Here is a 16,453-nt window from a genome sequence, read left to right as displayed (position 1 = left end):
TGTGCAATTTACAATGCTCTCACTTTCCCCTTTATATAGGGTTTTAGGCATTTTCTTTCCTTTTTAGTTCTAGAGAAGTATATGTTTTTATAGATTATGTGTCTTCTGTGTGTCTTTTTAACTTGACTTGACTCTCTGAACAACCGCACAAGAGTTCCTATGTGTGTAAGCACAAATGTCAAATAAAGTTTTTGACCTTTTGACCTTTGACATGAAGGATGTGGAGTTTTTCTAAAAGGAGAGGTGATTTACCAGAATTATGCCTGGATTAGGGGGCATTCGTTACAGGGAGAGGTTGGGCAGATTTGGATTGTTTTCTTGGGAACACCAGAAGTTGCAGGGGGACCTGATAAAAGTACATAAAATTATGAGTGGTATAAATAGGGTAGCCAGTCAGAACCTTTTTCCCAGGATGGAAAAATCAAACACTAGAGGGCATAGCTTCCAGATGAAAAGGCCAGAGTTTAAAGGAGATGTGCATGTTTTTATTTTAGAGTGTAGTGAGTGCCTGGAATGCACTGATAGGGGTAGTGTTTGAGGCAGATACGAGAGGCATTTAGATGGCATATGGATATGCAGGGAAAAGAGGGATATTGATTATGTGCAGGCAGATAAAAGTTGGTCTTGGCATCAAGTTTTGCATGGATATTGTGGCCGAAAGGCCTGATCTCGTGCTGTACTGCTCTATGCACTAGAAGATCACTCCTCAGTCTCCTCTGCTCCCAGGAATAGTCCTAACCTGCCAAATGTCTCCCTATAATTCTGTCCCTCGAGGCCTGGCAACATCCTCATAATTTTTTTCAGGGCGACCAAAACTGTACATAATACTCCAAGTACAACCTCATCTACGTCTTGTATAACTGCAGCATAACAACCTCTCTCTATAATAATAATATAATAATAATCTTATTTATATAGCACATTTTTAGTCAACTTGCATTGACCCCAAACTGTACACATAATTACTCCAAGTACAACACAACGACAGTATGCACTCCAAGCGGGATTCGAACCGGCTACCTTCCGGTCGCCAGCTGAACACTTAGCCCATTGCGCATCTGTCGTCCCACGGCCTTACTGCGCCATCTATAATCCCTTGGCCTTACTGATGAAGGCCATTCTGCCAAAAGCCTTTTTCATCATCCTATCTACCTGTGACTCCACTTTCAGAGAACTCTGTACTTGTATTGTTAAGTCCCTATGTTCTGTAAAATTCCCCAAAGCCATAATTGTGAAAGTCATATCCTGGTTTGGTTTCCCAATATGCAACACATCACATTTATCTGATATTACCTCAATTTGCCATTCTTTAGTCTAGCTGTAACACTATATTCTGCACTCTTTTGTTTCCTTTCTCTTTTTACAATACTTGCTGTACTCATTTATGATCGAATGGACTCGCATACAGAATGATTTGCCTGGATAGCATGCAAAACAGTTTTTACATTCTTTCAAACCTCAACGATCCAGTAATATCTCAGCTGGGCTATACACTTAGCCGTTAATGGCCTGAAAGTTTACATTGTCATGATAATCAAGATGTTTTCTTGTTCAAAGTGAGGAAGGGATCCAGGAAAAAGAAATAAACAGTTAAGGGCCTGTCCCACTTGCCGATTTTTTTGCCGACTGCCAGCATCATTGACTGACGTATCAGGTCACCGAGAAAGTTGCGTCGAGATGCAGCGGTGAAACACGGTGTTTTTGTCACCGCTGGATTTTGAAATATTCAAAATCTTTGGGCGACCCTGATATGACGCCGGCAATCGCCGAACAAAATTGCCAAGTGGGACAGGCCCATTAGTCAAAAGCTCGTTCTAAATTTAGCTTTCCATGATGGTTCTCGACGACATAAATCAACTAAGTCAACTGTGAGACTGTATTTTCACAAACTGAAGAATTGGAAATCAGGTTTATATAATTGCATTTAGTTTGTTGCTGATACATAGCAGGGTTGCAGTGAGAATTGTTACGAGCTTGGTATGAGAGGGAGAAGTGCCCTTGGGTGAACTGGATTTACATTACATCCTGAAAGTTAATGCACTAATACAAGCAATTTGGAAGGTACATAGAAACATAGAAAACATAGAAATTAGGTGCAGGAGTAGGCCATTCGGCCCTTCGAGCCTGCACCGCCATTCAATATGATCATTGCTGATCATCCAACTCAGTATCCCGTACCTGCCTTCTCTCCATACCCCCTGATCCCCTTAGCCACAAGGGCCACATTAACTCCCTCTTAAATATAGCAATGAAGTGGCCTCAACTGTGGCAGAGAGTTCCAGAGATTCACCACTCTCTGCGTGAAAAAAAGTTCTTCTCATCTCGGTTTTAAAGGATTTCCCCTTTATCCTTAAGCTGTGACCCCTTGTCCTGGACTTCCCTAACATCGGGAACAATCTTCCTGCATCTAGCCTGTCCAACCCCTTAAGAATTTTGTAAGTTTCTATAAGATCCCCTCTCAATCTTCTAAATTCTAGAGAGTATAAACCAAGTCTATCCAGTCTTTCTTCATAAGACAGTCCTGACATCCCAGGAATCAGTCTGGTGAACCGTCTCTGCACTCCCTCTATGGCAATAATGTCCTTCCTCAGATTTGGAGACCAAAACTGTACGCAATACTCCAATCTCACCAAGACCCTGTACAACTGCAGTAGAACCTCTCTGCTCCTATACTCAAATCCTTTTGCAATGAAAGCTAACATACCATTCGCTTTTTTTACTGCCTGCTGCACCTGCATGCCTACCTTCAATGACTGGTGTACCATGACACCCAGGTCTCGCTGCATCTCCCCCTTTCCCAATCGGCCACCATTTAGATAATAGTCTGCTTTCCTGTTTTTGCCACCAAAATGGATAACCTCACATTTATCCACATTATACTGCATCTGCCAAACATTTGCCCACTCACCCAGCCTATCCAAGTCACCCTGCAGTCTCCTAGCATCCTCCTCACAGCTAACACTGCCCCCCAGCTTAGTGTCATCCGCAAACTTGGAGATATTGCCTTCAATTCCCTCATCCAGATCATTAATATATATTGTAAATAGCTGGGGTCCCAGTACTGAGCCTTGGGGTACCCCACTAGTCACTGCCTGCCATTGTGAAAAGGACCCGTTTACTCCTACTCTTTGCTTCCTGTTTGCCAGCCAGTTCTCTATCCACATCAATACTGAACCCCCAATGCCTTGTGCCTTGTACGTTACATATTGGACTTGATTAGAACAGGACTTCAAGTGAAGAACGTAGATGGCACACTGCAATTAAACGGGGCCTTGCTAAATATTCTATTAATCCACCCAGCGTGTGTGGGAAAGCCTTTTGGGACCAGTGACCACAGTTCGATTAGGTTTAAGATAGTTATTGATAGGGACGGAGAGGGTCCACATGTTAAAATGCTCAACTGGGGTAAGGCCTACTTTGAGGGTATGAGAGAAGGTCTCGCTCAAGTTGATTGGAGCAGGTTATTTGAGGCGATAGGAACATCGGCCACATGGGATGTTTTTAAAAGTGTACTGAAGAAAGCTCAGGATGTGTATGCCCCCGTTAGAGTGAAGGGAAAGCAAGCAAATGTAAGGGAGCTTCTGACGAGGAAAATTGAGACATTAGTCAAAAACAAGAAGGATGCATGGGACAGGTATAGGCAACTGGGATCAAGTGCATCCTTGAAGGAGTTACGGGAACTAAGGAGTAAACGAAAAAAGGAAAGCAGAAGGGCAAAAAAGGGCCAGGAGATTGTTCTGGTGGGTAGCATTAAAGACAATCCAAAAGATTTTATAATTACATAAGTGGGAAAAGGGTAACTAGAGAGAGAGTAGGACCTCTCAGGAATCACAGGAGATGGGCAAGGTCCTCGATGAGTATTTCTCCTCTGTATTTACCGAGGAGAAACACAGTAGGACGGAGGAAATTTGAGCAGTAACTGGAAGTGTCTTGAGGGCAGTCAGGGTACTGAAGGTATTTTGTTTGAAGGTAGACAAATCTCCAGGGCCTGATTAGATATATCCGAGGACATTGTGGGAAACTAGAAAGGAAATTGCAGGAGCCCCGGTTGAAATTTACGAGTCGTCCTTAAATTCAGGAGAGGTGCCAGAAGATTGGAGGATGTTGTGCCTCTTTTCAAGAAGGGCTGCAGGGAAAATGCTGGGAACTCTAGGCCGGTGAGCTGCACATCTGTAGTATTCTGTGGCTGGAGAGTATTCTGAGGGATAGGTTATACAGGCATTTGGATGGGCAAGGGCTGATTAGGAATAGTGAGCATGGTTTTGTACCCAAAAAGGTTGAGGGCAGAACTGTAGATGTTGTGTACATGGACTTCAGTAAGGCGTTCGACAAGGTTCCGCATGGTAGGCTGCTCTGGAAGGTTAGATCACATGGTATCCAAGGAGAGAGAGCTGAATGGACAGCAAATTGGCTCCATTGAAGGAAGCAGAGGGTGATGGTGAAAGGTTGCTTCTCGGACTGGTGGCCTGTGACTAGTGGTGTGCCTCAGGGTTCGGTGTTGGGCCAGTTACTGTTTGTTATCTACATTAATGATTTGGATGAGAACATATAGGGCAAGATTGGCAAGTTTGCTGATGGTACAAAAGTTAGTGGTTTTGCAGATAGTGAAGATGGTTGTGAAAAATTACAGCAGGATCTGGATTGAATGACCAGGTAGGCAGAGGAATGGATGATGGAATTTAATACAGAAACATGTGAGGTGTTGCATTATGGGATGTCGAACAAGAGCAGGACCTACACAGTAAATGGGTAGTGTTGTAGAGCAGAGGGATCTAGGAGTACAGGTGCATGGTTCCTTGAAGGTCGAGTCACAGCTACAGAGCCCTCCATAATGTTTGGGACAAAGACCCATCATTTATTTATTTGCCTCTGTACTCTACAATTTGAGATTTGTAATAGAAAAAAAAGTCACATGATTAAAGTGCACATTGTCAGATTTTAATAAAAGCCATTTTTATACATTTTGGTTTCACCATGTAGAAATGAAAGCAGTGTTTATACATAGTCCCCCCCATTTCAGGGTATCATAATGTTTGGGACACAGCAATGTCATGTAAATGAAAGTAGTCATGTTTAGTATTTTGATGCATATCCTTTGCATGCAATGACTGCTTGAAGTCTGCGATTCATGGACATCACCAGTTGCTGGGTGTCATCTCTGGTGATGCTCTGCCAGGCCTGTATTGCAGCCATCTTTAACTTGTTTTGGGGGCTAGTCCCTTTCAGTTTTCCCTTCAGCATATAAAAGGCATGCTCAATTAGGTTCAGATCGGGTGATTGACTTGGCCACTCAAGAATTTACCATTTTTTAGTTTTGAAAAATCTTTGTTGCTTTAGCAGTATGTTTGGGATCATTGTCTTGCTGTAGAATGAACTGCCGGCCGTGGATTCTTCTCCATGGATTGTCACCTTGTCGTGGTGGAGAAGCGTGTGTGGACCTGAGATACTGAGAGCGATGCTGTTAGGAGCTATGCTCCTGGTAGGGCCACCCAAGGCAGTAAGATCGAGGGGGAGGTCTCTGACAGAGAGCAGTCAAACCAAGACCTCAATGGTGGAACAGACAGAGAACGATGGCCGACCTCAGTGGAGCGTCACAACAGCTGGGAAGGCGGATGAAGGCTGCAACAGAAAAGGGTCTCCGGTCGTCTTGGACTCCATGCCACCGGATCCTGACTCGGATCTTTCAATGACCGTGGGGTACCAATCTCCCCACGTTAAACGTCACGCACATGCGTCCTCCATATAGCACCCTAGAGGGGTGGAGGAAAACACCAAATGCAAACCTCCACTGCCTTGTGGCTATTAACTTATTCAGGAAAGGTGAAGACTGGATCCAGCTGAATATGCGGTGGAGACCACCATTTGACGGGTAGGAAGGTGGATCCAGCAAAGCCTCATGGAGCGCAATTAGGGCACAATGTTCATGTAGAACACTGGTGGCCATCCACTACATCCTGAGCTATCGCCAGCCATTTTGACGATGTCTTGTCACTGGATCCTGATAAGCCGGGACGAGAGAGTGAAGCTGACGATTTGCGCAACTCTCCCTCACTTTAATCCAAGTCAAGCGCAAGTCATGACTTCAGGTGGTATGCTTTGCGAAGCAAGATCACCACAGGAGTGCGTGCAGCTGAGAAGAAGCGCACCGCAGAAGCTCAAAAGAAACGCACCGCAGAAGCTCGAAGGAAACGCGCCGCGCGCAAGGCTCGAGCCACTTCAACTTCTACTGCAGCACCCACCCACTGTGTCCCATATGCGGGCCAGCCTTCTGGGCCCGGATCAGTCTCACCAGTCACCTCCGGACCCACAAACAAAACCACTGAAGTCAATAATAATAATAATATTGTCATTGCATTGCACATTTGTGCAGCGAGATTTGGTATGCAGCTTCCATCCGATGTCATAACTTAAACAACTAATAAAATTTAGATTTAGATACCCCGAGAAACATGATTTATAAAAAGAACAGTAAAACAGTCTAAAGGTCAAATGTGTCTGTGCCGGGTCGATGACCATCCGAGGGAGACAGTTCACTAAGCAGAGCCGGTTCATAGCAGCTATATCTCTGGGGATGGTCTTCTTCGACTATGAAGGACGAACAACAACAACAAACAACAAGAATAAACCGCCAGCCAATGAGATTTGAGGCATTTGTTTGAAATTGAGCAGATCGGATGTGTCTGTACACTTCAGAATTCATTATGCCACTAACATCAACAGTTGCATTATCATTGAAGATAAGTGAGCCAGTACCTTCAGCAGCCATACATGCCCAGGTCATAACACCCCCACCACCATGTTTCATTGATGAGGTGGTATGCTTTGGATCTTGGGCAGTTACTTCTCTGCTCCATACTCTGCTCTTGCCATCACTCTGATAAGTTAATCTTTGTTTCATCTGTCCACAAGGCCTTTTTACAGAACTCTTCTAAGTACTTCTTGGCAAACTGTAACCTGGCCATCCTAATTTTGCAGCTAACCAGTGGTTTGCATATTGCAGTGAACCCTCTGTATTTCTGTCATGAAGTCTTCTGCAGACAGTGGTCATTGACAAATCCACACCTGACCCCTGAAGCGTGTTTCTGCTCTGTTGGACAGGTGTTTGGGGATTTTTCTTTATTGTAGAGATAATTTTTCTGTCATCAGCTGTGGAGATCTTCCTTGGCCTGCCAGTCCCGTTGCGATTAGTAAGCTCACCAGTGCTCTTTTTCTTCTTAATGATGTTCCAAACAGTGGATTTTGGTAAGCCTAATTTTTGGCTGATATCTCTAACAGGTTTATTCTTATTTCTCTGACTCATAATGGCTTTGACTTTCATTGGGACTACTTTGGCCGTTATGTTGATAAACAGCATAAAAGTTACCAAAGGTGATGGAATGACTGGGGGAAAGACAAGATGCTGAGAGCTCTCTTATACCTGCATTAAAGAGGCAATTAAACACACCTGAGCAATTACAAACACCTATGAAGTCATGTGTCCCAAACATTATGGTGCCCTGAAATGAGGGGGACTATGTATAAGCACAGCTGTAATTTCTACATGGTGAAAACAAAACGTACAGAGGCAAATAAATAAATGATGGGTCTTTGTCCCAAACATCATAGAGGGCACTGTAGATATGGTGGCCAAAAAGGCCTTTGGCATTTTGGCCTTCATCACTCAGAGTATTGAGTATGGAAGTTGGGTGGTCACGTTGCAGTTGTATAAGACGTTGGTGAGACTGCATTTAGAATATTGTGTTCAGTTCTGGGCACCATGTTATAGGAAAGACATTGTCAAGCTTGAAAGGGTTCAGAAAAGATTTATAAGAATGTTGCCAGGACTACAGAGTGTGAGCTAAAGGGAGAGGTTGAGCAGGCTGGATCTCTATTCCATGAGCACAGGAGGATGAGGGGAGATCTAAGAGGTTTACATAAACATGAGAGGAATAGATCGGGTAGATGCACAGTCTTTTACCCAGAGTAGGGGAATTGAGGACCAGAGGACATAGGTTCAAGGTGGAAGGGAAAAGATTTAATAGGAATCCGAGGGGTAACCTTTTCATGCAAAGGGTGGTGGGTGTATGGAACAAGCTGCCAGAGGAGGTAGTTGAGGCTTAGACTATCCCATCATTTAATAAACAGTTAAACAGATACATGGATCGGACCGGTTTGGAGGGATATGGACCAAGCGCAAGGCAAGTGGGACTAGTGTAGCTGGGACATTGTTGGTCGTGTGGGTGAGTTGGGCCTGTTTCCACACTGTATCACTCTATGACCCCTATCAGGATACATCCTCACAAATTTTCACCCAAGTTAGTTGGTCATGACTTTTCCTTCACAGGTTTCTGTCTCATCATTGATTTATACAGCCTTTAATTTTTATTTTCAGTGATTTGCCAAGCACTGATGTCCAGCTAACAGTTTATCACTTCCATCATATTTACACAATATAAGAATTATAAAAAGCAAGAGCCCTTTTTGTCTATATTGCTATTCAACAAGATCATGGCTGATATTTTATCACAGTATTTTCCTGTACTATCCACATATTCCCTGAATGCCTTAATGTGCAAAATTTGGAAGCCTCCGTCTTAAACATACTCAACAATTAGTCCCCCGTTGTCTTCTTGAATAGAGAATTCTTAAGACTAACAAATGGAGGTATTCTTCTTATCTTAGAAAATAGATGCAGGAGGAGGCCATTCAGCCCTTCGAGCCAGCACCGCCATTCATTGTGATCATGGCTGATCATCCCCAATCAATAACCCGTGCCTGCCTTCTCCCCATATCCCTTGACTCCACTAGCCCCTTGAGCTCTATCTATCTCTCTCTTAAATCCATCCAGCGACTTGGCCTCCACTGCCGTCTGTGGCAGGGAATTCCATAAATTCACAACTCTCTGGGTGAAAAAGTTTTTTCTCACCTCAGTCTTATGTTTCTCATCCTTCTAAACTCCGGTGAATACAAGCCTAGTCTTTTCAATCTTTCCTCATATGACAGTCCCGCCATCCCAGGGATCAATCTCGTGAACCTACGCTGCACTGCCTCAATCACAAGGATGTCCTTCCTCAAATTAGGAGACCAAAACTGTACACAATACTCCAGGTGTGGTCTCACCAGAGCCCTATACAACTGCAGACGAACCTCTTTACTCCTATACTGAAATCCTCATGTTATGAAGGCCAACATTCCATTAGCTTTCTTCACTGCCTGCTGTACCTGCACGCCAACTTTCAGTGACCGGTGTACAAGGACGCCCAGGTCTCGCTGCACCTCCCCCTTACCTAACCTAACCCCATTGAGATAATAATCTGCCCCCTTGTTTTTGCCGCCAAAGTGGATAACCTCACATTTATCTATATTATACTGCATCTGCCACGCATCTGCCCACTCACTCAACCTGTCCAGGTCATCTTGCAACCTCCTAACATGCTTTGTGTCATAAACTTGCTAGTGTTGCTCCTAATTCCCTCTTCCAAATTAATACAATACCATATGCTCTAATGTTAGTCACTAGTCTCCCGTGCGGGACCTTATCAAAGGCTTTCTGAAAGTCTAGATACACTACATCCACTGGCACCCCTTCATCCATTTTACTTGTCACATCCTCAAAAAATTCCAGAAGATTAGTCAAGCATGATTTCCCTTTCATAAATCCATGTTGGCTTGGACTAATCCTTTTACTGCTATCCAAATGCCCCATTATTACCTCTTTAATAATTGACTCCAGCATCTTTCCCACCACCGAAGTCAGGCTAACTGGTCTGTAAATCCCCGTTTTCTCTCGCTCCTTTCTTGAAAAGCGGAACAACATTTGCTATCCCCCAATCCACAGGAACTGATCCTGAATCTATTGAACATTGGAAAATGATCACCAATGCGTCCACTATTTCTAGAGCCACCTTCCTGAGGACCCTGGGATGCAGACCATCATGTCCAGGGGATTTATCATCATTCAGTCCCATTAGCCTACCCAATACTATTTCTCCCCTAATGAAAATTTATTTCAGTTCCTCCATCCCCTTAGATCCTCTGTCCTCCAGTACATCTGGGAGATTGTTTGTCTTCCTTAGTGAAGACAGATCCGAAGTACCTATTCAACTCTTCTGCCATTTCCTTGTTGCCCATAATAATTTCACCCGTGTCTGCCCACATTTGACTTTGCGACTCTTTTTCCCTTAACATATCTAAAGAAGCTTTTACTGTCCTTCTTTATATTCCTGGCCAGCTTCCCTTCGTACTTCATCTTTTCAGCCCGTATTGCCCGTTTTGTTTCCTTCTGTTGTCCTATGAAAGTTTCCCAATCCTCTGGCTTCCGGCTACTCTTTGCTGTGTTATACATCTTTTCTTTTAGTTTTATTCTATCCCTAACTTCTCTTGTCAGCCACGGTTGCCTCCTACTCCCCTTAGAATCTTTCTTCCTTTTTGGAATGAAATGATCCTGCGTCTTCCGGATTATGCACAGAAATTCCTGCCATTGCTGTTCCACCATCAATCCTGCTAGGATCCCTTTCCAGTCTACCTTGGCCAGCTCCCCTCTCATGCCTTCATAGTCCCCTTTGTTCAACTGCATCGCTGACACTTCCGATTTAACGTTCTCCTTCTCAAATTGCAGATTAAAACTAATCATGTTATGATCACTACCACCAAACGGTTCCTTTACCTCGAGTTCTCTTATCATATCTGGTTCATTGGACAACACTAAATCCCGAATTGCGTTTTATCTGGTCGGCTCCATTACAAGCTGCTCTAGGAATCCATCTCAAAGACATTCTACAAACTCTCTTTCTTGGGGTCCTGAACCAAACTGATTTTCTCAGTCTACCTGCATATTGAAATCCCCCATCACCGTAGTGGCATTACCTTTGTTACATGCCAGTTTAACTCCTGCTGCAACTTACACCCTACATCTGGGCTACTATTTGGGGATCTGTAGATAACACCAATTAGTATCTTCTTGCCTTTACAATTCCTCAACTCAATCCACAGTGACTCTACCACGTCAGTCCCTATGTCTTCCCTCGCAAGGGACTGAATTGCATCCCTCACCAGCAGAGCTACCCCCCCTCCTCTGCCCACCTGCCTGTCCTTTCTATAGGATGTATAACCCTGAATATTAAGTTCCCAGGCCCGATCCTCCTGCAGCCACGTCTCAGTAATCCCCACAATGTCATATCTACCAACCTCTAACTGAGCCTCAAGCTCATCTACTTTACTTCTTATACTTTGCGCATTAATATACAATACTTCAAATTCCTTACGCATCTCACCTTTCACATCGATCCCTATTACACTTGGCCATACTCTCCTATCCCTTTGTGAGCTTCCTTTCCCGTTAATTCTGGAGTCATTAAACATCCCTTTACTCTCTTTCCCTTTAACTCCGTCCTCGACTATCCCATTTGACACCCCACCCCCCTTATTCAGTTTAAAACCACCCGTGTAGCAGTGGCAAACCTGTCCTGCCAGAATGCTGGTCCCCCACCTGTTAAGATGCAATCCGCCCCTTTTGTACAGTTCCCCCCTTACTCCAAAACAGATCCCAGTGGTCTAAGAATCCAAATCCCAGCCCCCTGCACCAGTTCCTCAGGTTCACATTCAGGTCCTGTATCTCCCTATTCCTGCTTTCGCCAGCACGAGGAACTGGAATCAAACCGGAGATAACAACCCTGGAGGTCCTGCTTTTCAGCATTTTTCCAAGCTCTCTAAAGTCACGCTGCAGAATATTCATCCCCTTCTTTCTGACATCGTTTGTGCCGGCATGCACTACCGCTTCCGACTGTTCACTGGAAGTATAAGGCACTCAAGCATCTGCATATATTCCATAGGTTCATATATTATGATGAACATAAGTATATAACAAACGTATAATACTTTACGAAAATCAATATTGAAAATAAATTTAACCAATGGCAATGAAATTAAGCACCTTTAAAGAGTTCAAAATTAACATTTTAGATTGAAACAAGTGAATATAAGAGATGATGAATGGAGTTGGACTGTTACCAGTTTAATTAAGGGGTAAATACAAATGCAATTTGTGCAAGGAGGCCCTGTCCAACAAACGTTAAGCAATGTCTTTAACATAAAGTAGAATTTATACACTCTCATAATATTCTATGAATATAGCTTTTTTTTTAAAACTATTATAGCAACATACAAGTTTCTGGTCTTATTTAGCATTCAGTCTTAATTTTGAGTCATGTAGAAAAATTAATTTGATAAAATATAACGCCTTGAAAATTACATTACAACCATGCATCACCATACAACACTGCAAAAAAAAAAAAAGGAAAATAGGAAGAGTATTTGAATATTTTACAAATATTTATTCAATAAAACCAAGGCACAGTTTGGAAAACTGAAGATTTAAATGATCCAAAATGGGAAGGCTGTATGGAAGTAGGAAAATGGGGTTGGAAGATGAGCGTACGGAATGGAATTGATAGAAAGACATAGACCTGGTCGGTGAAGGAGGGAAGTCATCATAGTCGAGGTAGGTAGGAGAGAGGTCAGAACGGCTCCCACCACCTTGCTGAAAGGGAATGTCCGAGGGACTTATTCCAAACTCCTTTACTCTGTAGTATTAAGCAAACGTGTGAACAAAGAGGAAGGAGGAAAACTCATCAGGAAAGAACAATACAGTTACAATTTGACAGATTACCTGCCTAAAAATACTGCGTTTTAATTCAAAAAATAAAATTTCTGTGGTGTTCTCCTTTCAATCGAAAAAAACTACAATAAACAGTCGAGTCAATTATGAAAATGAAGCCAGTAAAATTGTACTGAACATTCAAAATAGCCACAATTGCAATATGCCGATTTTAACAACAGAATGCCCATGAACAGCCCACCATTTATATGCCCCCACAGACAACAGCAGAACACAAACAGACATTAAATATTTAATTGAGATTTCAGTGGAGTCCTGACAGAGAACAACAAATGGAGTACCTTTATCCAAGATGAGCAGCAGAGAAAGGCCACATATTTGCAAGCCTATCACTAACATCATCAGCAGGGATGCTATAGGGGGGAGGGGTGGGGGGGGCAAATGAACACTTAGGAAGGTGGGAATTAATAAAGGTAGACAGCATGGCTTTGTAAGGGACGAGGGGATGGGGACGACGACGACGACGACACCACCTGACTAATATGATTAAATTTCTCAGACAGAGCGTGATAATGGCAAGTTGTTTTCATGATTGGAAGCTTGTTTGACCAGTGGTGCATTACGGTGATCATTGCTGGGACCTTTAGCATTTTATAATACATTAATTATTTGGATACAAATTTAAGATACTGTTGATAGTGAGGCTTTAGGGTGATATTGCTTGATTGGTAAAATGGACAGCAGTGGCAGATAGAATTTATTCCCATGTGAAGTGATGCATTTTGGAAAGCTTAACAAATATAGGATAGATTCAAGAGAAGAATATTGGTATACATAGAGGAATACTACGTGAATACCATCAGCTGATACATGAGATTAGCCCAAAGAACTTCTGTTTCCCACTCATTTAATTAAAAACAGAATGCACATACTCACAATCATACAGTTGTTTAATACAACTTAAGGGCCTGTCCCACGAGCATGCAACCTGCATGCGGCAAGCGCGACCAAACCAGAAGCGGAGGCCGCGCGGAGGTCGAGTGATCCCCGTACAGGGCCGGTCCCACCAGCATGCGCCTGCATGCAGCGAGCGTGACCAAACCGGAAGCGGGGGCCATGCGGAGGACGAGTGAGTGACGTGAAGTTCGAGCGAAGTCCGCGGGAAGTTCGCGCGTGACGTACGGCGTCGAGGCAGCCGCGGGCCGGCAGGCCGTTGCCGTGCGGAATTTTTGAACACGGTCAGTTTTTCGGAGCCTCGCGCGATGTCTGTGAGTTTTTCGGAGCCTCACAACTCCATACGGCTCCAGCGATCGAAGTGGGACCGGCCCCGCGAGGCCGTACGGCTCAAGCGACCACGTTAGGTTGCGCTTGCCGCATGGTGTCGCACGCTCGTGGGACAGGCCCTTAAATGGTTTGTCATTTAAAAGAATAAAATTCAATGTCGATGTGGTTTGATAATGGCTCGACCAGGTTTGCCTTCCTAAATTACATCACCGAAACAGTTATATTTTTTAACCAAATTTATGTTTTAGTGATTTTTACTGAAAATAGATTTCATTTCCGATGCTTGTATTCTCAACTTACCAATAATTTATTAAATATGCAAATGTAAGGCCCTCGTTTGATTCAAACTATTGATCCAATATTCAAATGTGCCATGGTCCAAATGAAAAATACATTATAACACTATCAAGACAGGACGTGGCAATTTTTTACAGCCTAAATTTAAATTATGTAAATAATTTCAAAGAAACACAAATTATAATTTTGCAATTATTAAAATATTGGAGATAGCATTTTGATTCATATATATTGCAATTCAAAATCATACCTATTTGCATATCTAAGCGTATTTAGTGTGTTCTCACAAGAGCCCATCCCTGGGGAGATAGTGGCAATCTATGAATAAACACAAAGATTTAAGAAATGCATAAAAACATGTATACATCAACCATTAACATATCATTGAATATTCATGAGTCAATAGTTTAAGATTTCTTTTAGAATTAAAGATTTAGAGGGAAATGGGCCAAATGCAGGCAAAATGGAACTAGCTCAGGAAGGCACCTTGGTAGTCATGGACAATAGACAATAGGTGCAGGAGTAGGCCATTCGGCCAGCACCGCCATTCAATGTGATCATGGCTGATCATCCCCAATCAGTACTCCGTTCCTGCCTTCTCCCCATATCCCCTGACTCCACTATCTTTAAGAGCCCTATCTAGCTCTCCAGAGAAACTGCCTCCACCGCCCTCTGAGGCAGAGAATTCCACAGACTCACACCTCTCTGTGTGAAAAAGTGTTTCCTCATCTCCGTTCTAATGGCTTAACCCTTTTTCTTAAACAGTGGCCTCCGGTTCTGGACTCCCCCAACATCGGGAACATGTGTCCTGCCTCTAGCGTGTCCAAACCCTTAATAATATTATATGTTTCAATAAGATCCCCTCTAATCCTTCTAAACTCCAGAGTATACAAGCCCAGCTGCTCCATTCTCTCAGCATATGACAGTCCCGCCATCCCGGGAATTAACCTTGTAAACCTACGCTGCACTCCCTCAATAGCAATAATGTCCTTCCTCAAATTAGGGGACCAAAACTGCACAGAATACACCAGGTGTGGTCTCACTAGGGCCCTATACAACTGCAGAAGGACCTCTTTGTTATGAAGGCCAACATGCCCTTTGCTTTCTTTACTGCCTGCTGTACCTGCATGCTTACTTTCATTGACAGATGAACAAGGACCCCCAGATCCCGTTGTACTTCCCCTTGTCCCAACTTGAAACCATTTAGATAATAATCTGTATTCCTGTTTTTGCTACCAAAGTGGATAACCTCACATTTATCCACATTAAACTGCATCTGCCCACTCACCCAACCTGTCCAAGTCACCCTGCATTCTCATAGCATCCTCCTCACAGTTCACACTGCCACCCAGCTTTGTGTCATCTGCAAATTTGCTAATGTTACTTTGAATCCCTTTATCTAAATCATTGATGTATATTGTAAATAGCTGCGGCCCCAGCATCGAGCCTTGCGGTACCCCACTAGTCACTGCCTGCCATTCTGAAAGTGACCCGTTAATCCCTACTCTTTGTTTCCTGTCTGCCAACCAATTTTCTATCCATGTCAGCACTCTACCCCCAATACCATGTGCCATAATTTTGCCCACTAACCTCCTATGTGGGACCTTATCAAATGTTTTCTGAAAGTCCAGGTACACTACACACACTCCCTTGTCCATTTTCCCAGTTACAGCCTCAAAAAATTCCAGAAGATTAGCCAAGCATGATTTCCCCTTCGTAAATCCATGCTGATTCGGACCAATCCTGTTACTGCTATCCAAATGTGCCGCTATTTCATCTTTTCGAATCGACTCCAGCATCTTCCCCACCACCGATGTCAGGCTAACTGGTCTATAATTCCCTGTTTTCTCTCTGCCGCCTTTCTTAAAAAGCGGGATAACATTCGCTACCCTCCAATCCACTGGAACGGATCCTGAATCATCGAACATTGGGAAATTATCACCAATGCGTCCACGATTTCTAGTGCCACTTCCTTAAGTACCTTGGGATGCAGACCATCAGGCCCTGGGGATTTATCAGCCTTCAGTTCCATCAGTCTATCCAATACAAGTTGGCTGATAAACTAATTCCCATGCTGTATGATTCTAACACCAATAGCAAACTATTAAAATATACTGTAATTCCAAATATAAATTCAGGATAGTTTAATTCAATAATTATAAACTGATCAATAGTGGTTAAAAACTGAGACGAGATGCTGATTGATTAAATAGATTTTAAAACAAAAAATGTCTACCAATATTGAATAATTAAAAGTTTAAATGTATTAAGCTATAG

General features: G+C 43.2%; 1 protein-coding gene across 2 annotated transcripts in view; it reads right to left on the bottom strand.

Moving 5' to 3' along the window:
• Positions 1-16,453, bottom strand: part of kif2a (kinesin family member 2a) — a 97,902-nt gene that overhangs the window by 14,519 nt on the left and 66,930 nt on the right. Inside the window, exons 16-17 of one of the 2 annotated variants that reach the window (XM_055634913.1) lie at positions 14,427-14,494; positions 12,444-12,560 (exon numbers count right to left, since the gene is read on the bottom strand). In XM_055634913.1, the coding sequence (XP_055490888.1) occupies positions 12,444-12,560; positions 14,427-14,494 (185 nt within the window). The remainder of the gene's footprint in view (positions 1-12,443; positions 12,561-14,426; positions 14,495-16,453) is intronic. The other variant, XM_055634914.1, reaches the window with a different exon arrangement.

Source organism: Leucoraja erinacea, chromosome 1 (assembly GCF_028641065.1).
Source record: "Leucoraja erinacea ecotype New England chromosome 1, Leri_hhj_1, whole genome shotgun sequence".
Lineage (NCBI taxonomy): Eukaryota > Metazoa > Chordata > Chondrichthyes > Rajiformes > Rajidae > Leucoraja > Leucoraja erinaceus.
The sequence above is the reverse complement of the archived record's forward strand: the minus strand, read 5'-3'. Positions and strand labels throughout refer to the sequence as shown.